Genomic DNA, 22,078 nt, shown 5'->3' with positions numbered 1-22,078 from the left:
CTCATTCATAGTAATAGGAGTTTCGTAGTAAATGTCAAACTTCTATTACTGTGATTGGAAAAACACCCCAAACACACACACACACACTACACAAAACATTAACAAAGACACCTCACATACATACACTGTAGAAATTAAAGTTGTGAGAAATGTTTTTTTAAGGAAAAAAGTTTGCCGATTTTTTTTTAAAGTTTTAATTCTGCTTAAAAATAAATGTAACATAGTGGGCAGGGTTTTTAAAAATGTGTGTTTATTTAATTTAATTATATTTCTGTATACTTTTAAACTCTTACGCCTGTAAAAGTCGGCTGTGCACCTGCTTTTTATCAGGTGCAAGAGTTTTCAGGACATTTGCTGGGCAAGAGATGGGTAAATCCCCCCAATCTTGCCCTCGATCCCGAGCTGCGGAGGATATGTCAAACCAGAAACTTGACAGATCAGAAAAGCTGGCTTTCAGCGCATGTGCGTTGCGTGCTGAAAACCGGCTTTTCCGATGCCTTCCCGGGTCCGTACAAACTTTGTACCGACCTGGGGAGGCCGCGGTTCCTGGGCCCATATGGTCAGAGAATGATACAGCGCAGAAGGAGGCCATTTTGAACGAGCGATCCAATCAGTCCTACCCTTCCCCGCACCCGCCCCCTGGCTCTCTTACCCCATAGCCCTGAGAATTCCAGATCACAACGACTCACTGCATAGAACATCTCCGCTCATCTCCCCCTCTGGCCTTTTTGCTAAATACCTTGAATCTGCGTCCTCTGGTTCTCGACCTAATGGGAACAGTCCCTCTCGCTCTACTCTGTCGGGACCCTCCGTGATTTTGAACACCTCCGATCAAATCTCCCTCTCAAACTTCTCTGCTCTAGGGAGAACAACCCCAGCTTCTCCAGTCTCTTCCCACGTCACTGAAGTCCCTCATCCCCCTGGGACCATTCTGGTCAATCTCCCTCTGCACCCTCTCCAAGGCCCTTCACATCCTCCCTACAGTGTGGGGCCCAGAATTGGACACAATACCCCAGCTGGGGTCCAACTAGTCAATTTACGAAACTGTCTGCACAGTGCAGCCTGTTAACTGTTTAACTTTTGGCTTACTTTAAGTTAAATGCGTTCTTTCTGCAGGTCTGGCTACAAGGGGGGAGGGGGTGGGGCGAGGGGGGAACAGGATGTCCCAAATTGTCACCACTTGTTCACTTGAAGGTGCATTACATTTTTTGGTACGGAGGTGCGGTGAGTGAGGGTTCGGTGCCCAGAAGAGCCGAGGGCCCAGGGGCAGCACGGACCAGCCCACACTGTGCGATATGTGTGCACACTGAGTCCGTGCAGCAGAGCTGGTCTCCAGTCGTCCTGGTTAACCCTTGCCCCTGGACCAAGACCTCGCTCGGTCAAGCCCCATGTGGTGGCTGGTGTGCAACGGTCACCCCACGTTAAAAAAAAAACCCACCCACAGGGCATCTACCACCCCCTCAATTGGAGTTCAGGGCTGCAACATCGGGTCCTTCATTGAAACATCTGTGAACTTGTGTGGAAGCAAGTCATCCTCGTTCGAGGGACCGCTTATGATGATAACTTGCCTTCCTGCATGGGATCCGATCCGGTCTGATGCAACATTGTGTTTTTCTTGCAGGGCACGCTTCACGACTCCCACTTGATGGGAATCATCCCAAGGATCACACATGACATCTTCGACCACATTTACTCAATGGATGAGAACCTGGAGTTCCACATCAAGGTAAGAACTCGGCCAGAGAAGGGCAGGATCCCGTCCGTGCGGTTAATATTGAGACCACGTGGTGAAGTCCCAACATTATACAATGAATGATACCACGATACAATGGTGTGGATGTACAGAGGGACCTGTACACCAGTCATTGAAAGCAAACACGCAGGTGCAGCAAGCAGTTAGGAAGGCCAATGGTATGTTGGCCTTCATTGCAAGAGGGTTTGAGTACAGGAGCAAGGATGTCTTACTCCAGTTATACAGGGCCCTGGTGAGACCACACCTGGAGTATTGTGTACAGTTTTGGTCTCCTTACCTAAGGAAGGATATACTTACCATAGAGGGAGTGCAGCGAAGGTTCACCAGACTGATTCCTGGGAGGGCAGGACTGCCGTATGAGGAGAGATTGGGTCGACGGGGCCTGTATTCACTGGAGTTTCGAAGAATGAGAGGGGATCTCATTGAAATGTATAAAATTCTGACGGGGTTGGACAGACTGGATGGGGGGAGGATGTTTCCCCGGGGCTGGGAAGTCTAAAACAAGGGCTCACACAGTCTCAGGATACGGGGTAGGAAATTTAGGAGCGAGATGAGGAGAAATGTTTTCACTCCGAGGGAGGTGAACCTGTGGAATTCTCTGCCACAGAAGGCTGTGGAGGCCACGTCACTGAATTATATTTAAGAGGGAGATAGATAGATTTCTAGCCACAAAAGGCATCAAGGGGTATGGGGAGACAGCAGGAATATGGTGTTGAGATAGAGGATCAGCCATGATCATATTGAATGGCGGTGCAGGCTCGAGGGGCCGAATGGCCTACTCCTGCTCCTATTTTCTATGTTTCTATAACTGAGAGAGACTTATAACCATCAGGAAAGACTGGGGGCGGGTGTGCCAAAATTCAGGGCCACCAGAGCTGGCACACACCTACCTTGCTCTTGAAGTTTTTTCTGCCGGGAGCGTTGGGACAGCCTTTCCGTCGACTTTTGGGACTTTGTCGTTTTTCTTGCCGTCGGACCGGAATTCGGCCATGGTGGGAGCGGAGGTGCGGCGGGAAGTGAGGTCGACGGGCAGAAGTTGGGACTCTCTCCGAATTGTCCTTTATTGCAAAGGGGATGGAGTATAAAAGCAGGGAAGTCTTGCTCCAGTTATACAGGGTATTGGTGAGGCCACACCTGGAGTACTGCGTACAGTTTTGGTCTCCGTATTTAAGGAAGGATATACTTGCTTTGGAGGCAGTTCAGAGAAGGTTCACTCGGTTGATTCTGGAGATGAGGGGGTTGACTTATGAGGAAAGGTTGAGCAGGTTGGGCTCTACTCATTGGAGTTCAGAAGAATGAGAGGTGATCTTATCGAAACGTATAAGATTATGAGGGGGCTCGACAAGGTGGATGCAGAGAGGATGTTTCCACTGATGGGGGAGACTAGAACTAGGGGGCATGGTCTTAGAATAAGGGGCCGCCCATTTAAAACTGAGATGAGGAGGAATTTCTTCGAAGAACATAAGAAATAGGAGCAGGAGTTGGCCATTCGGCCCCTCGAGCCTGCTCCGCCATTTAATACGATCATGGCTGATCTGATCATGGACTCAGCTCCACTTCCCTGCCCGCCCCCTTATTCCCTTATCGGTTAAGAAACTGTCTATCTCCACCTTAAATATATTCAATGTCCCAGCCTCCACAGCTCTCTGGGGCAGCGAATTCCACAGATTTACAACCCTCTGAGAGAAGAAATTCCTCCTCATCTCAGCTTTAAATGCCTTCTCTCAGAGGGTTGTAAATCTGTGGAATTCTCTGCCCCAGAGAGCTGTGGAGGCTGGGACATTGAATATATTTACGGTGGAGATAGGCAGATCATTGAGCGACAAGGGAGTGAAGGGTTATGGGGGGAGCGGGCGGGGAAGTGGAGCTGAGTCCATGATCGGATCGGCCATGATATTGAATGGCGGAGCAGGCTCGAGGGGCCGTATGGCCGACTCCTGCTCCGGTTTCTTGTGTTCCCCTCCGTTAAAGGGGAGAGAATCGGAGATTTTCTATCTTGGGTCACTGGGTTGCCAGGGTGGGTTTCGGCCGGGCCAGCAGCCTGGCACCCAAAAGGGGGTGCCAGGCTACCTGTTGGCAGCCCAACCGAACCCGAGGGCACTATTTTGCCGGCCGATTGGGCAGTCGGCCCTCCCCTCGAAGGACCGCCACGCTGCCGGGCTGCGCAGTGCACATTGAGGAAAAGTTGCAACAACAGAGACAGCTGTTCGGCGACACTGGGCAGCGGGGGAAAGATTTTTACCACTAAATTTGGGGCGCAGCATTATGCAGATGAGGGCGAGCGGCAGTGTGCATTTTGATGAAGCGCTTGTGGCAGAGAGATGGAATTGGGGTGGGCCAAAAAAATCCCTGACCCGAATTTGGGTCAGGGCGGCCATTGTATTGCAACATAGCGACCACTAGCTGCATGGCCATCGCTGAACGGTGGAAACGGGCCTTATACACACCCTGAATTTCCACCCCTGGGGATCTTTCCTCTGGAAAGGAGACTTGACCTCATAGAATTGAAGAGCAGGCAAGTTTTGTTAAACTTGTACACAAGTACTTGTTAGACCACACTTGGAGCACCGTGCACAGTTCTGGTCTCCATATACCTGGGTTAGACCACACTTGGAGCACCGTGCACAGTTCTGGTCTCCATATACCTGGGTTAGACCACACTTGGAGCACCGTGCACACAGTTCTGGTCTCCATATACCTGGGTTAGACCACACTTGGAGCACCGTGCACACAGTTCTGGTCTCCATATACCTGGGTTAGACCACACTTGGAGCACCGTGCACACAGTTCTGGTCTCCATATACCTGGGTTAGACCACACTTGGAGCACCGTGCACACAGTTCTGGTCTCCATATACCTGGGTTAGACCACACTTGGAGCACCGTGCCCAGTTCTGGTCTCCATATACCTGGGTTAGACCATACTTGGAGCACCGTGCACAGTTCTGGTCTCCATATACCTGGGTTAGACCACACTTGGAGCACCATGCCCAGTTCTGGTCTCCATATACCTGGGTTAGACCACACTTGGAGCACTGTGCACAGTTCTGGTCTCCATGTACCTGGGTTAGACCGCACTGGGAGCACCGTGCACACAGTTCTGGTCTCCATATACCTGGGTTAGACCACACTTGGAGCACCGTGCCCAGTTCTGGTCTCCATATACCTGGGTTAGACCTCACTTGGAGCACCGTGCACACTTCTGGTCTCCATATACTTGGGTTAGACCACACTGGGAGCACTGTGCACAGTTCCGGTCTCCATATACCTAGGTTAGACCTCACTTGGAGCACCGTGCACAGTTCTGGTCTCCATATACTTGGGTTAGACCACACTTGGAGCACTGTGCACAATTCTGGTGTCCATATTATAAAAAAGGTTTCGAGACACTAGAGAAGGCACAAGCAACGATTTACCATGAAGGATACAAGAACAGAAAGATTCTTCTCATCAGGACAGGCCGCGATCTTTTCTCTAGAGAGGAGAAGACTGAGGGGTGACCTGATAGAGATCTGCAAAATTATGAAAGAATATCGATCGGGTAGACGTAGCGATGATGCTTCCTCTTGTGAGGCGGGTGGGGGGAAGAGACCAGAACTCGGGTCCATCAATATCAGACAGTCACTAATAAACCCAATGGGGAATCCAGGAGAAACTTCTTTACCCAGAGCGGGGTGAGAATGTGGGACTCGCTGCCACAGGGAGGGGTTGAGGCGAATAGTATCGATGTATTTAAGGGGAGGCTGGATAAACCACATGGGGGAGAGAGGAATAGAAGGATATGGTGATGGGGTGAGATGGAGAGGGGTGGGAGGGGGCTGGTGAGGAGTTTAACCCCGGCACAGAGTGGTGGGCCCAATGGCCTGTGTCTGTGCGGTACACTCGCTGTAACTGTATTGCCTTTCTCTTGTCCTGGCTCCTCTGTCTCATTTTTCTCCTCCCTTGTTCCCCCTTAGGTCTCCTACTTCGAAATCTACATGGATAAGATTCGCGACTTACTGGATGGTACGTCTTGTCTGAACAACTCAGCCCAAACGATTGGCATCGAATCGTAGAATCCCACAGCACAGCAGGATCCCATTGGGCCCATCGTTGCCCGTGCTGTGCCGGCTCTGTGACAGAGCGACCCAATCAGTCCCACTCCCCCCCCCTGCCCTTTCCCCCACAGCCCTGTGAATGTTTCCCCTTCCAGTATTTACCCAATTCCCGGTTTGAAAGTCACGATTGAATCTGCTCCCACCGCCCTTTCAGGCAGCGCGTTCCCGATCACAACAACTGGCTGCGTAAACACATTCTCCCCATCTCCCCCTCTGGTTCCATCGCCGATTATCGTCAATCTGTGTCCCTCTGGTTACCTGACCCTTCCGAGACAGTTTCTCCTTATTTACTCTTATCAAGGAGGATGAGGAGGAATTTCTTACAAGAACATAAGAAATAGGAGCAGGAGTAGGCCATAAAGTGCGACAACCCACCGACACCTGGGAGTCCCTGGCCCAAAGACCAGTCCGCCCTAAGTGGAGGAAGTGCATCCGGGAGGGCGCTGAGCACCTCGAGTCTCGTCGCCGAGAGCGTGCAGAAACCAAGCGCAGGCAGCGGAAGGAGCGTGCGGCAAACCAGTCCCACCCTCCCCTTCCCTCAACATCTATCTGTCCCACCTGTGACAGGGACTGTGGTTCCTGTATTGGACTGTTCAGCCACCTCAGGACTCGTGTTTAGAGTGGAAGCAAGTCTTCCTCGATTCCGACGGATTGCCTATGATAATGTAGAGGGAGCTTTCCTCTGTACCTAACCTGACCTGGGATGGTTTGATGGAGACAGATGGAGACACTTGGAGACCGTCAGTGAAAAGCTCCACTAACTCTATCATCCCACACCTTAAAGAGCGCAGAAAATTTTCGCGTCCTCACACAACCTCTCTCTCTCTCGTGCATAAACTCGCATACTCGATCACTGTTATCACGCACGTGATCAAATTGAACGTGAATTTTTCTCTTTCCTAGTGGCGAAGACTAACCTTTCCGTTCATGAGGACAAGAACAGAGTTCCTTTCGTGAAGGTAAGAAAGAACTGGGGGTGAATCTCGGGGTATCCCTGGTTACAAGGTGCCTGTTACTTGTGTGACAGTGAGCTTGGGGAAATTCCACTGTGCTGATTTGAGATTCTAGTCAATGTTTGTAGATAACCTGCCCTGGGAGTGTTTGATGGGACAGTGTAGAGGGAGCTTTACTCTGTATCTAACACCCTGTACCTGCCCTGGGAGTGTTTGATGGGACAGTGTAGAGGGAGCATTACTCTGTATCTAACCCCGTGCTGTACCTGCCCTGGGAGTGTTAGATGGGACAGTGTAGAGGGAGCTTTACTCTGTATCTAACCCCCTGTGCCTGCCCTGGGAGTGTTTGATGGGACAGTGTAGAGGGAGCTTTACTCTGTATCTAACCCCCTGTACCTGCCCTGGGAGTGTTTGATGGGACAGTGTAGAGGGAGCTTTACTCTGTATCTAACCCCCTGTGCCTGCCCTGGGAGTGTTTGATGGGACAGTGCAGAGGGAGCTTTACTCTGTATCTAACCCCGTGCTGTACCTGCCCATCGATGGGAACGATTTCATTTGCCCCCTTGCCTTCACATCCCAATTGGAAAATCTGACCACTTGTTTAATGCTGTGTTCCAGGGCTGTACAGAACGCTTTGTGTCCAGCCCGGAGGAGGTGATGGACGTCATCGATGAGGGGAAATGCAACCGCCATGTTGCGGTCACAAGTACGTGAGGAAATGCTCGTCCAATCAGCGAAGGGGACGGGTCCTAAATTCATTTTTTCCTTCGCTGTCCTCCATTCCGCCCCATTGCTGTAATTCAGGCTCCTGTGACCGTGATAACTGTCCCGCATGATCGCCTTCCGTACCTGGCTCCTGGACAGTGACCGTCGCTGTGGATATTCGACTGTGGAGGCAGCGTACAATTCCCGTTCTCGCCCAACGTGCAAAAGTTTGCCAGTTCTTGGTGCGGGGGTGAAGTGGTTGGTCACTGGAGACTCGCCAGGGGTGGAAACCGTGGCAAGATTAATTTCACTGCCCTGTTCCCTCTGGGGGCGAGGAGTTCGCTAGTGCCTCTACCCCCCCCCCCCCACCCCCAGGCTGGGATTGGTTGACACTGCACAAACTGGGCATGAACCCTGGCGTCTTCCTAGGACAGGACAGTAGAGCCTGTTTCAACAACTCGCTGCCCCTCACCCTCCCTCTCAGCTTTTCGAGAGACAGGAGCCCTAGTCTGTTCAACCTTTCCTGATCGTTATAACCTCTCAGTTCTGGTATCATTCCACAAAATCTTTTTTGCACTATCTCCAGTATCTCTCTGTCTTTTTTATAATATAGGGACCAGAACTGTGCACGGTGCTCCAAGTGTGGTCTAACCCAGGTATATGGAGACCAGAACTGTGCACGGTGCTCCCAGTGTGGTCTAACCCAGGTATATGGAGACCAGAACTGTGCACAGTGCTCCCAGTGTAGTCTAACCCAGGTATATGGAGACCAGAACTGTGCACGGTGCTCCAAGTGTGGTCTAACCCAGGTATATGGAGACCAGAACTGTGCACGGTGCTCCCAGTGTGGTCTAACCCAGGTATATGGAGACCAGAACTGTGCACGGTGCTCCCAGTGTGGTCTAACCCAGGTATATGGAGACCAGAACTGTGCACAGTGCTCCAAGTGTGGTTTATGGAGGTGGGGTGGCCAGGCAGGTTGGAGGGAATTGCAACAGTCAAGTCTGCGGGGGGGGGTGACCATTCTGCCAACTTCTGTCTGTTCCTCCTCCCTGTCCAGACATGAACGAGCACAGCTCCCGCAGTCACAGCATCTTCCTGATCAACATCAAGCAGGAGAACGTGGAGACTGAGCAGAAGTTGAGTGGGAAGCTGTACCTGGTGGATTTAGCGGGAAGTGAGAAGGTACGGAGTGGGGGGAGGCGGGGAGCGGGTGTCCCTTTCGTGTTTCCCCTTGTCCCCTTCTCCTCCAAACTCCTCCCCACCGTGTTCCCGAAGGGTGCAGAACTCCCCTCCCCAGCAACCAATCTTCACCCGTGAAACCGAGTGTTGTTTGGGTGAAATTCATCCTGCAGGGGCGGTAGGATGTGCCATTTGTCCCCCATAGTTGTCGCAGAGAAGGTGGTTTTGATCCTGTGCAAGTCCAGCGGGTTTTTGGTGCAAGTGAGGGACTCGCCAGTCCCACTCTAGAGGGTCGAAGGTCAACCACGTTGGTATGGGACTCGAGATACCTTTTCTCTGCTCCCTCCTCCATCACCTTCTCATCCCCCAAGTCCCTCCTCCCCCCCTCCTCTCCTCCCCCCCCTCCTCCCCTTCCCCCACCCCTCCCTCCTCTCCTCCCCCCCCCACCCTCCCCTCCTCTCCTTCCTCCCCCTCCTCCCCTTCCCCCTCCCTCCCTCCTCTCCTTCCCCCTCTCCCTCCTCTCCTTCCCCCCCTCCCTCCTCTCCTTCCCCTTCCTCCCTCCTCTCCTTCCCCCTCCTCCCTCCTCTCCTTCCCCCCCTCCCTCCTCTCCTTCCCCCCTCCCTCCTCTCCTTCCCCCCCTCCCTCCTCTCCTTCCCCCTCCTCCCTCCTCTCCTTCCCCCCCCTCTCTCCTCTCCTTCCCCCCTCCCTCCTTCCCCCTCCTCCCTCCTCTCCTTCCCCCTCCTCCTTCCTCTCCTTCCCCCTCCTCCCTCCTCTCCTTCCCCCCTCCCTCCTCTCCTTCCTCCCCCTCCTCCCCTTCCCCTCCCTCCCTCCTCTCCTTCCCCCCCTCCCTCCTCTCCTTCCCCCCCTCCCTCCTCTCCTTCCCCCCCTCCCTCCTCTCCTTCCCCCCCCTCCCTCCTCTCCTTCCCCCCCTCCCTCCTCTCCTTCCCCCCCTCCCTCCTCTCCTTCCCCCCTCCCTCCTCTCCTTCCCCCCCCCCTCCTCTCCTTCCCCCCTCCCCCCTCCCTCCTCTCCTTCCCCCCCTCCCCCCTCCCTCCTCTCCTTCCCCCCCTCCCCCCTCCCTCCTCTCCTTCCCTCCCTCCCTCTCCTTCTTCCCCTCCCCCCCCACCTCTCCTCCTTACCCCCCCTCCCCCCCAACCTCTCCTCCTTCCCATCTCCCTCCTTCCCCCCTCCCTCCCTCCCTCCTCTCCCCTCCTCCTATTCTTTACTTCACTACGACGTGGAGGAGGGCCCATTTCCATGGGACTGCTCCTGCTTCCTCCCACCTCCCCCCACCACTTCCCGACCAGTTTGGGAGGTGACGGCGCTCCCGGGCCCCTGGTCCCTCTGGGCGGTGAGGAGGGGGGAGGAGATTTTGGGGGGAGGTGTTGCCGTGGTAACGCTGCTCTCCTTCTCTGACAGGTCAGTAAAACTGGTGCCGAAGGAGCTGTGCTGAATGAGGCCAAGAACATCAACAAATCTCTGTCCGCCTTGGGGAACGTCATCTCTGCACTGGCCGAGGGCACGGTGAGTTCGCGGGACCTCCGGTGGCCACACGGACAAGAAATTGGCGCGAGCTCGCGGGTGAAGGGCATCAGCCTCTCCTTCAACCGTTCCCTGAACTACAGGAGCAAGAGTCGGCCATTTGGGCCCCTCAAGCCTGCTCCGCCATTCCATGAGATCGCGGCTGATCTTTGACCTCAACCCCACCTTCCCGTCCGATCCCCACCCCCCTCATTACCTCCAGACTCTGACCGTTCCAACGCACTCCTGGCCGGCTTCCCACGTTCTACCCTGGGAGGACAGACGCACCAACGTTAGCGTCCTCGACCAGGCCAACATCCCCAGCATCGAAGCACTGACCACACTCGACCAGCTCCGCTGGGCAGGGCCACATTGTCTGCATGGTTCCCCCAGACACGAGACTCCCCAAAGCAAGTGCTCTACTCGGAACTCCTTCACGGCAAACGAGCCAAAGGTGGGCAGAGGAAACGTTACAGGGACCACCCTCAAAGCCTCCCTGATAAAGTGCAACATCCCCACCGACACCTGGGAGTCCCTGGCCCAAAGACCAGTCCGCCCTAAGTGGAGGGAGTGCATCCGGGAGGGCGCTGAGCACCTCGAGTCTCGTCGCCGAGAGCGTGCAGAAACCAAGCGCAGGCAGCGGAAGGAGCGTGCGGCAAACCAGTCCCACTCTCCCCTTCCCTCAACGTCTATCTGTCCCACCTGTGACAGGGACTGTGGTTCCCGTATTGGTCTGTTCAGTCACCTCAGGACTCACTAAGAGTGGAAGCAAGTCTTCCTCGATTCCGAGGGACTGCCTATGATGATGATGATTTTATCTGAACCTGTACAGCGCGCTCTTCCCCAGCTTTTTGTTACCTCTAGACTTGACTCACCCATCACCCCCTGTGCTCGCTGCCCCCGTGTCCTAACTCGCACCGAGTCCCGCTCACCCATCACCCCCTGTGCTCACTGCCCCCGTGTCCTAACTCACATCCAGTCCCACTCACCCATCAACTTCTGTGCTCGCTGCCCCCGTGTCCTAACTCGCACCGAGTCCCGCTCACCCATCACCCCCTGTGCTCGCTGCCCCCGTGTCCTAACTCGCACCGAGTCCCGCTCACCCATCACCCCCTGTGCTCGCTGCCCCCGTGTCCTAACTCGCACCGAGTCCCACTCACCCATCACCCCCTGTGCTCGCTACCCCCGTGTCCTAACTCGCACCGAGTCCCGCTCACCCATCACCCCCTGTGCTCGCTGTCCTACATTGGCTCCCGGTTAAGCAACGCCTCAATTTCAAAATTCTCATCCTCATTTACAAATCCCTCCGTGGCCTCCTCGCTCTCCTCCCTATCTCTGTAACCTCCTCCAGCCCCTACACCCCTCCCTATCTCTGTAACCTCCTCCAGCCCCACAACCCCCCCGAGATATCTGTGCTCCTCTAATTCTGCCCTCCTGACCATCCTTGGTTATAATCGCTCCACCATCGGTGGCCGGGCCTTCTGTTGCCTGGGCCCCAAGCTCTGGAACTCCCTCCCTAAACCTCTCCGCCTCTCTCTCCTCCTTCAAGACACTCCTTAAAACTTACCTCATTGACTAAGCTTTTGGCCACCTGCGCTAATTTCTACTTGTGCGGCTCGGTGCCAAATTGTTACCGGATAATTCTCCTGTGAAGTACCTTGGGACGTTTCACTATGTTAAAGGCGCTATATAAATTCAAGTTATGTGTGCGCACTGGGTCCGTGCAGCAGAGCTGGTCCCCAGTCGTCCTGGTTAACCCTTGCCACTGGACCAAGACCTCGCTCTGTCAAGCCCCGTGTGGTGGCTGGTGTGCAACGGTCACCCCACGTTAAAATAATCCAAACACAGGCATAGAAAAATAGAAAATAGGTGCAGGAGCAGGCCATTCGGCCCTTCGAGCCTGCACCACCATTCAATATGATCATGGCTGAACATGCAACTTCAGTACCCCATTCCTGCTTTCTCGCCATACCCCTTGATCCCCCGAGTAGTAAGGACTACATCTAACTCCTTTTTGAATATATTTAGTGAATTGGCCTCAACTACTTTCTGCGGTAGAGAATTCCACAGGTTCACCACTCTCTGGGTGAAGAAATTCCTCCTCCTAAATGGCTTACTCCTTATCCTTAGACTGTGACCCCTGGTTCTGGACTTCCCCAACATTGGGAACATTGTTCCTGCATCTAACCTGTCTAAATCCGTCAGAATTTTAAACGTTTCGATGAGATCCCCTCTCATTCTTCTGAATTCCAGTGAATACAAGCCCAGTTGATCCAGTCTTTCTTGATATGTCAGTCCCGCCATCCCGGGAATCAGTCTGGTGAACTTCGCTGCACTCCCTCAATAGCAAGAATGTCCTTTCTCAAGTTAGGAGACCAAAACTGTACACAATATTCCAGGTGTGGCCTCACCAAGGCCCTGTACAACTGTAGCAACACCTCCCTGCCCCTGTACTCAAATCCCCTCGCTATGAAGGTCAACATACCATTGGCTTTCTTAACCGCCTGCTGTATCTGAATGCCAACCTTCAATGACTGATGTACCATGACACCCAGGTCTCGTTGCACCTCCCCTTTTCCTAATCTGTTACCCTTGTAGTTCGGGATCTGGAATATTAGGTTCTTCATTGAAACACCTGTGAACTCATGTGGAAGCAAGTCATCTCGACTCGAGGGACCGCCAATGATGATGATAAATTCAAGTTATTGTTGCTGATTCCCTTAGTATCCAAAAATCTCTCGATCTCAGCCTTGAATATACTCAACGACTGAGCCTCCACAGCCCTCTGGGGCAGAGAATTCCAAAGATTCACCCCCCTCTGAGTGAAGAAATTCCTCCTCATCTCAGTCCTAAATGGCCGACCCCTTATCCTGAGACTGTGTGACCCCTGGTTCTAGACTCCCCAGCCCGGGGGAAACACCCTCCCTGCATCTACCCTGTCAGCCCAGGAATCAGTCTGGTGAACCTTCATTGCACCCTCTCCAAGGCAAATATACCCTTCGACACCAAACAACAACAACTTTTATTTCTATTGCGCTTTTAACGTAGTAAAACGTCCCAAGGTGCTTCACAGGAGTATTGTAAGACAAAACTGATAAAGTTGACACCGAGCCACCCAAGAAGAAATAGCCAGGTGACCAAAAGCTGGGTCAGAGAGGTCGGTTTTAAGGAGCTTCTTGAAGGAGGAGAGAGAGGTGGAGAGGTTTAGGGAGGGAGTTCCAGAGCTTGGGGCCCAGGCAACAGAAGGCACGGCCACCGATGGTGGAGCGATTATAATCAGGGATGGTCAGGGGGGCAGAATTAGAGGAGTGCAGGGATCTCGGGGTGTAGGGGGCTGGAGGGGGTTACAGAGATAGGGAGGGGTGTAGGGGCTGGAGGAGGTTACAGAGATAGGGAGGGGTGTCGGGGCTGGAGGAGGTTACAGAGATAGGGAGGGGGCGAGGGCCATGGAGGGATTTGTAACAAGGATGAGAATTTTGAAATCGAGGCGTTGCTTAACTGGGAGCCAATGCAGGTCAGTGAGCACAGGGGGTGATGGGTAAGCGGGACTCGGTGCGAGTTAGGACACGGGGCAGCGAGCACAGGGGGTGATGGGTGAGCGGGACTCGGTGCGAGTAAGGACACGGGGCAGTGAGCACAGGGGGTGATGGGTGAGCGGGACTCGGTGTGAGTTAGGACACGGGGACAGTGAGCACAGGGGGTGATGGGTGAGTGGGACTGGGTGCGAGTTAGGACACGGGGTCAGTGAGCACAGGGGGTGATGGGTGAGTGGGACTGGGTGCGAGTTAGGACACGGGGTCAGGGAGCACAGGGGGTGATGGGTGAGTGGGACTCGGTGCGAGTTAGGACACGGGGCAGTGAGCACAGGGGGTGATGGGTGAGTGGGACTCGGTGCGAGTTAGGACACGGGGTCAGTGAGCACAGGGGGTGATGAGTGAGTGGGACTGGGTGCGAGTTAGGACACTGGGTCAGCGAGCACAGGGGGTGATGGGTGAGCGGGACTCGGTGCGAGTTAGGACACGGGGTCAGTGAGCACAGGGGGTGATGGGTGAGCGGGACACGGTGCGAGTTAGGACACGGGGACAGCCGAGTTTTGGATCACCTCTAGTTTACGTCGGGTAGAATGTGGGAGGCCGGCCAGGAGTGCGTTTGAATAGTCAAGTCTGGAGGTAACAGAGACACGGATGAGGGTTTCAGCAGCGGATGAGCTGAGGCAGGGGGTGGAGACGGGCGATGTTACGGAGGGGGGAAACAGGCGGGTTTAGTTATGCCGTGGATATGTGGCCGGAAGCTCATTTCCGGGTGAAATATGACGCCCAGGTGGTGAACCGTCTGGTTCAGCCTCGGACAGGAGTTGGGGAGAGGGAGGGAGTATGAAGAGACCAGAACTGTGCACAGTACTCCAGGTGTGGTCTCACCATTGCCCTACATGATTGCAGAAAGACTTCTTCACTCTTGTACTGCATGTTTTCCGTTGCTTTTCCAGAAAACCCACGTACCTTATCGCGACAGCAAGATGACCCGCATCCTTCAGGACTCGCTCGGAGGCAACTGCAGAACCACCATCATTATCTGCTGCTCCCCATCCAGTTACAACGATGCAGAGACTAAAACCACACTCATGTTCGGGCAAAGGTAGGGCATAAACCTAACCTACAACGCCACGCTCACATACTTCAGCCCCATGAGGTCTCCCCAACGACTGTCTCGCTCTCTCTGACTCAAAGTGTCAAGCCATGGCTCAGTGGGCAGTAGTCCCTCCCTCTCGCCTGAGTCAGAAGGTCGTGTGTTCGAATCCCCACTCCAGAGACTTGAGCTCCTCATCTTGTACCGGTGCGGCACTCTCTCAGTACTGCCCCTCCGACAGTGCGGCGCTCCCTCATTACTGCCCCTCCGACAGTGCGGCGCTCCCTCATTACTGCCCCTCCGACAGTGCGGCGCTCCCTCAGTACTGCCCCTCCGACAGTGCGGCGCTCCCTCATTACTGCCCCTCCGACAGTGCGGCGCTCCCTCAGTACTGCCCCTCCGACAGTGCGGCGCTCCCTCAGTACCGCCCCTCCGACAGTGCGGCGCTCCCTCAGTACTGCCCCTCCGACAGTGCGGCGCTCCCTCAGTACCGCCCCTCCAACAGTGCGGCGTTCCCTCAGTACTGCCTCTCCGACAGTGCGGCGCTCCCTCAGTACCGCCCCTCCGACAGTGCGGCGCTCGCTCAGTACTGCCCCCTCCGACAGTGCGGTGCTCCCTCAGTACTGCCCCTCCGACAGTGCGGCACTCCCTCAGTACCGCCCCTCCGACAGTGCGGCACTCCCTCAGTACTGCCCCTCCGACAGTGCGGCATTCCCTCAGTACTGTCCCTCCGACAGTGCGGCACTCCCTCAGTACCACCCCTCCGACAGTGCGGCACTCCCTCAGTACTGCCCCTCCGACAGTGCGGCGCTCCCTCAGTACTGCCCCTCCGACAGTGCGGCACTCCCTCAGTACTGCCCCTCCGACAGTGCGGCACTGCTCCCTCAGTACTGCCCCTCCGACAGTGCGGCACTCCCTCAGTACTGCCCCTCCGACAGTGCGGCACTCCCTCAGTACTGCCCCTCCGACAGTGCGGCACTGCTCCCTGATTCCAGGAGCAGTTCATATGACCAAACCAACTCTCATGGGTCTGTCCTCCCCCTTTTTCCAATTAGCCCGGAGTCCCGGTCATCGGAGGGGTTCGTTACACCCCCACAATTTAAGAACATAACATAAGAAATAGGAGCAGGGGTGGGCCATTCGGCCCCTCGAGCCTGCTCTGCCATTCAATGAGATCATGGCTGATCTTGTACCTCAACTCCACTTTCCCACCCGATTCCCATATCCCTCGGTTCCCTCAGTGTCCAACAATAGATCTCGGCATTGAATATACTCAACGGCTGAGCCTCCGCAACCCTCGGAGGTGGAGATCCCAACTGGCTGGGGTTTTATTGAGTCTTGTGAAGATCACGTGACTGGCTAAGCCACTCCCAACTCAACAGCTCTACAACTATTTTGTTGTATCTGTAAAACAATAAAACGTTAAATCAAGTGCCCCCTGGATAAAAGGAGCGGGGGAGAGGGTAGCTGGGGCACTGAAACCGACAAACTTAAACAAATTAAACTTTAGACAGTCAACTGGTTCAAATTAAGATTCCGTTGCCGAGGGTGATGACGCACTCCAGTCCCTCCGGCGCCCACTTCTCGCGGAAGGCCGCGAGCGTACCGGTGGGCACCGCGTGTTCCATCTCCAGGGACACCCTGGCTCGGATGTAACCGCGGAAGAGAGGCAGGCAGTCGGGGCTGAACGACCCCCTCGACCGCCCGCTGCCTGGACCGGCTGATGGCCCCCTTGGCCAGGCCCAGGAGCAGTCCTACGAGGAGGCCCTCGGACCTGCCCGCTCCCCTCCGCACAGGGTGCCCAAAGATCAGGAGTGTGGGACTGAAGTGCAGCCAGAATTTGAGGAGCAGCCCCTTCAAATATTGGAAGAGGGGGCTGCAACCTCACACACTGAACACACACGTGGAACACGGACTCCTCCAGACCGCAGAAATTGCAGGCGGCCCGGGAGTCCGTGAACCGACTTAAAAACCGATTGCAGGGGCCTGCCCCGTGCACCACCCTCCAGGCCAAGTCCCCAATAAATAACTGGAGGACTCCCGCGTAGAGAGCACTCCATCGGGGACCCCCGCCTTCTCCGGACAGCAAGATGGCGCGCCATGGGGTGTCCGGATGGCAGACGAGGATGGCAACGTGGAGAGTGTGCAGGAGCAGCCCGTACAGGAAAACCCTCCCTGCACGCAGAACTGAAAGGAGGGGATTTCCCGGAGGGGGCTCAAGTTGTGAGGCGCTGGCTCCCGAGCGAGGTTTCGGGGCTTGGCGCCGATGAGGAATTCCGTCCAGACGGGGGTCAGTTCGGACGGGATCGCCCCACATGCTGGTGCCTCCACAACACCTAACGGAGTCAGGGCCCAGTGCTGTTTTTATTGACTCGATGGCATTGGCCGCGCGCTGGACGTATTCCCCTGATAGGCACCATGCCAGCTCTTGTGTCATCCAATCCGCTCCTCCGCCATCTACCCTGGTCACCTTGCCAAACACAGCCCTCTTGACCACCTGCCACCTTAAACCGCGGTTGTGGAGGTACGGATTCCTGAGCAGCGGTTCCCGAAGGACAGCCGCCACTCCAGACGGGGGAGAACTGCATTTGCAGGCAACCTTGTTCCAGACCCTGATGAGTTCCTGGCAAAAGACCAGGCAGCCCTCGAATGGCGATCTGGACGCCTCCCAGGTTTCAACAGCTCTACAACTATTTTGCGCTGGGGCACTAAAACCAACACATTAAACAAATTAAACTTTTGACGGTAATCTTAAATCAAATTTAAAATTTGGTTGCCGGCGGGGAGGGGGGGGTTGGGGTGAAGATGCACTCCAGTCCCTCAGGTGCCCACCTCTCGCGGAAGGCCGCGAGCGTACCGGTGGACACCGCGTGCTCTATCTCCAGGGACTTCCTGGCTCGTCAACAGCTCTACAACTATTTTTGTTGTAAACATTAATCAAGTGCCCCCTGATTAAATGGAGGGGGCGGGGGGCGGTCACATTCCAAAAACTTTTCAAGTGCCCTCTTTGTTTTTGTTATATAAGCAGACTCTAGATATACTCTCTGTGTAGTCACTGTATAGTCGCATAAGATGGGGACTTGTTACCTGATGTACTATCAATAAGGTTTACACTGTGTATATACTATGCTGGCACCACTAGAGGGTGCAACTGGTGGAGACCGGAGTTTGCTGCCCCTGTGGCAGAGGCTGTCCACCAGAGGGCATTGCAGTGGGAGACCTGAGGGTCACCTGCACAGGTGTGCAGGGCCCAGTATAAAAGGCTGCCCACCATGCTTGTGCCTCACTCTGGAGATACGGATAAAGGACCAAGGTCACCACAGTTTGAGTACAACACATTGCCTCGTGGAGTCATTCATAAGTGCATTACAGACACAAGTTTTTTTTTGAGGGCACCAAAATCACACATTATACAAGTGCCCTCTGACTAAAAGGAGGGGGACACTAAAACCGACAAACTTAAACAAATTAAACTTCAGACATGGTTCAAATTAAAATTTGGTTGCCTGGGGTGATGATGCACTCCAGTCCCACCGGCGCCCACCTCTGGCAGAAGGCCGCGAGCGTACCGGTGGACACCGTGTGCTCCATCTCCAGGGGCGCCCTCGCTTGTCAACAGCTCCACAAACCTATGAGCGTGCTCGCAGGTGCATACGTCGCACCTCCCCAAGTGAAATCATCTCATTTCCCCGTGTTGTACAAGTCTCGGATCTCCCGCTGGACAGGGCGGTAACCCGCTGCCTTCCTTTCCGCCAGGGCGAAGACCATCAGGAACACTGCCTCCGTCAACCTAGAGCTGACAGCCGAGGAATGGAAGAAGAAGTACCAGAAGGAGAAGGAGAAGAACAAGACCAACAAGGAAACCATCCGTCGATTGGAGACCGAGCTGAACAGGTGGCGCAACGGTATGTGGGCGGCGGAACATCACCGCGACTCGTGATCTCCGATCGGGGCTCGGGGCAGAGTGTGGGGGGGTCGGGGAGAAGGGGTGGGATTTCTCGCTGACCTACAATGGCTCCCGGCCCTGGTCAGCCTCCCACCTTCCAGCGTCCGTAACCATCAGCTCACCCACAACTCTGCTGCCCCCGTGTCCGAACTCGCACCGAGTCCCGTTCACCCATCTTCCCCCCCAGCGGTCGCTGACCGACATTGGCTCCCGGTCCAATAGACTGGCAGAGCAGCCTGGAGGGGGCCGCCTGGCCTCTGAGTCAGAAGGTCGTGGGTTCAAGTCCCACTCCAGCAACTTTGAGCGCAAAAATCTAGGCTGATACTCCCAGTGGAGTGCCAAGGGGAAGCAGTACTGAGGGAGCACCGCACTGTCGGAGGGGCAGTACTGAGGGAGCGCCGCACTGTCGGAGGGGCAGTACTGAGGGAGCGCCGCACTGTCGGAGGGGCAGTACTGAGGGAGCGCCGCACTGTCGGAGGGGCAGTACTGAGGGAGCGCCGCACTGTCGGAGGGGCTGTACTGAGGGAGCGCCGCACTGTCGGAGGGGCAGTACTGAGGGAGCGCCGCACTGTCGGAGGGGCTGTACTGAGGGAGCGCCGCACTGTCGGAGGGGCGGTGCTGAGGGAGCCCCGCACTGTCGGAGGGGCAGTACTGAGGGAGCGCCGCACTGTCGGAGGGGCAGTACTGAGGGAGCCCCGCACTGTCGGAGGGGTAGTACTGAAGGAGCGCCGCACTGTCGGAGGGGCAATACTGAGGGAGTGCCGCACTGTCGGAGGGGCGGTGCTGAGGGAGCGCCGCACTGTCGGAGGGGCAGTACTGAGGGAGCGCAGCACTGTCGGAGGGGCAGTACTGAGGGAGCGCCGCACTGTCGGAGGGGCGGTACTGAGGGAGCGCCGCACTGTCGGAGGGGCAGTACTGAGAGAGCGCCGCACTGTCGGAGGGGCAGTACTGAGGGAGCGCAGCACTGTCGGAGGGGCAGTACTGAGGGAGCGCAGCACTGTCGGAGGGGCGGTACTGAGGGAGCGCCGCACTGTCGGAGGGGCAGTACTGAGGGAGTGCCGCACTGTCGGAGGGGCAGTACTGAGGGAGCGCCGTACTGTCAGATGTGTTGTCATTGACCATGTCTCATCAGCCATCTTGGGTGGAAGTAAAAGATTCTATGGCCACTATTTCAAAGAGGAGCATGGGGAGTACTGGCCAATATTTATCCTTCAACCAACACGTAAAAGAACAGGCGATCGGGTCATCATCGCATTTCTGTTTATGGGATCTTGCTGTGCACAAATTTGGCTGCTGCGCTTCCTACAGCGACCGCACTTCAAAATTCCTTCATTGGCTGTAAGGTATTTTGGGACACGAGGGAAATGGAAGTCCCGCGATAAATTAACGCGCGTGATTGAGATCTCCTTTCGCCCCGTGCAGGGGAGAACGTTCCGGAAAACGAGCAGCTGCCCGAGACAGAGGAGCTGTGCGAGGTCACCCCGGTGGCGGACAACTCGTCCATCGTCATCCACATCTCGGACGAGGAGAGACGCAAGTATGAGGAGGAGATACGCAAGCTCTACAAACACCTGGACGACAAGGTAAGGGGGGGGGGGCGGAAGCAGGGGTCAGGGTCCCCGGAGCTGAGAAACATAGAATCGTCGACATTTACAGCACAGAAGGAGGCCATTTCTGTTATAAGAACATAAGAATTAGGAACAGGAGTAGGCCATCTAGCCCCTCGAGCCTGCTCCGCCATTCAACAAGATCATGGCTGATCTGGCCGTGGACTCAGCTCCACTTACCCGCCCGCTCCCCGTAACCCTTAATTCCCTTATTGGTTAAAAATCTATCTATCTGTGACTTGAATACATTCAATGAGCTAGCCTCAACTGCTTCCTTGGGCAGAGAATTCCACAGATTCACAACCCTCTGGGAGAAGAAATTCCTTCTCAACTCGGTTTTAAATTGGCTCCTCCTTATTTTGAGGCTGTGCCCCCTAGTTCTAGTCTCCCCGACCAGTGGAAACAACCTCTCCGCCTCTATCTTGTCTATCCCTTTCATGATTTTAAATGTTTCTATAAGATCACCCCTCATCCTTCTGAACTCAAACGAGTAAAGACCCAGTCTACTCAATCTATCATCATAAGGTAACCCCCTCATCTCCGGAATCAGCCTCGTGAATCGTCTCTGTACCCCCTCCAAAGCCAGTATATCCTTCCTGAAATAAGGTGACCCAAAACTGCACGCAGTACTCCAGGTGCGGCCTCACCAATACCCTGTACAGTTGCAGCAGGACCTCCCTGCTTTTGTACTCCATCCCTCTCGCAATGAAGGCCAACATTCCATTCGCCTTCCTGATTACCTGCTGTACCAGCAAACTAACTTTTTGGGATTCATGCACAAGGACCCCCAGGTCCCTCTGCACCGCAGCATGTTGTAATTTCTCCCCATTCAAATAATATTCCCTTTTACTGTTTTTTTTTTCCAAGGTGGATGACCTCACACTTTCCGACATTGTATTCCATCTGCCAAACCTTAGCCCATTCGCTTAACCTATCTAAATCTCTTTGCAGCCTCTCTGTGTCCTCTACACAACCCGCTTTCCCACTAATCTTTGTGTTATGTATGCAAACCTCACCAATGTGTCAGACTTGCCACCAGGGGGCACACCTGTGGGAAACCTAAGGGTCACCTGTGCACCTTGGGCAAGCTGGTATAAAAGGCAGTCCACCATATTACTTCCTCACTTTGGAGTTACATTAAAGAGAGCAAGGTCACAGTGGTTTGAGCTGACAACACAGTCTTGCGGAGTTATTCTGAACATAACAATTTTGGCCCATTGTGTCCGTGCCGGCCGACCAAGAGCTACCCAGCCTAATCCCACTTTCCCGCTCTCGGTCCGTAGCCCTGTAGGTTACGGCACTTCAAGTGCACATCCAAATGTGGTGAGGGTTTCTACCTCTACCACCCTTTCAGGCCGTGAGTTCCACCCCAGACCCCCACCACCCTCTGGGTGAAGAAATTCCCCCTCAAATCCCCTCTAAACCTCCCCCCAATTAGTTTAACTCTATGCTACCCTGGTTGTTGACCCCTCTGCCAAGGGAAACAGGTCCTTCCTATCCACTCTATCTTCACGGGAGAGGACACTAAAAACATCCAATTGTTGATAATCAAGGAGCTTATTGCGGGGGGGGGGGGGAGGGGAAACTTAAAACAATCACTATCACTTGAGATAAAGTACTCGGCAAACTAATGGGACTAAAGGCGGACATGTCCCCTGGACCTGATGGCTTGCATCCTCGGGTCTTAAAAG

General features: G+C 54.8%; 1 protein-coding gene across 1 annotated transcript in view; it reads left to right on the top strand.

The window, feature by feature from the left end:
- Positions 1-22,078, top strand: part of LOC139241092 (kinesin heavy chain-like) — a 97,969-nt gene that overhangs the window by 7,060 nt on the left and 68,831 nt on the right. Inside the window, exons 4-12 of the mRNA XM_070869781.1 lie at positions 1,622-1,726; positions 5,709-5,757; positions 6,753-6,808; positions 7,421-7,508; positions 8,568-8,692; positions 10,107-10,211; positions 14,695-14,843; positions 18,591-18,739; positions 20,203-20,363. Of these exons, the coding sequence (XP_070725882.1) occupies positions 1,622-1,726; positions 5,709-5,757; positions 6,753-6,808; positions 7,421-7,508; positions 8,568-8,692; positions 10,107-10,211; positions 14,695-14,843; positions 18,591-18,739; positions 20,203-20,363 (987 nt within the window). The remainder of the gene's footprint in view (positions 1-1,621; positions 1,727-5,708; positions 5,758-6,752; positions 6,809-7,420; positions 7,509-8,567; positions 8,693-10,106; positions 10,212-14,694; positions 14,844-18,590; positions 18,740-20,202; positions 20,364-22,078) is intronic.

The sequence above is a fragment of the Pristiophorus japonicus genome, chromosome Y, assembly GCF_044704955.1.
Source record: "Pristiophorus japonicus isolate sPriJap1 chromosome Y, sPriJap1.hap1, whole genome shotgun sequence".
Classification (NCBI taxonomy): Eukaryota; Metazoa; Chordata; class Chondrichthyes; family Pristiophoridae; genus Pristiophorus; species Pristiophorus japonicus.
The sequence above is the reverse complement of the archived record's forward strand: the minus strand, read 5'-3'. Positions and strand labels throughout refer to the sequence as shown.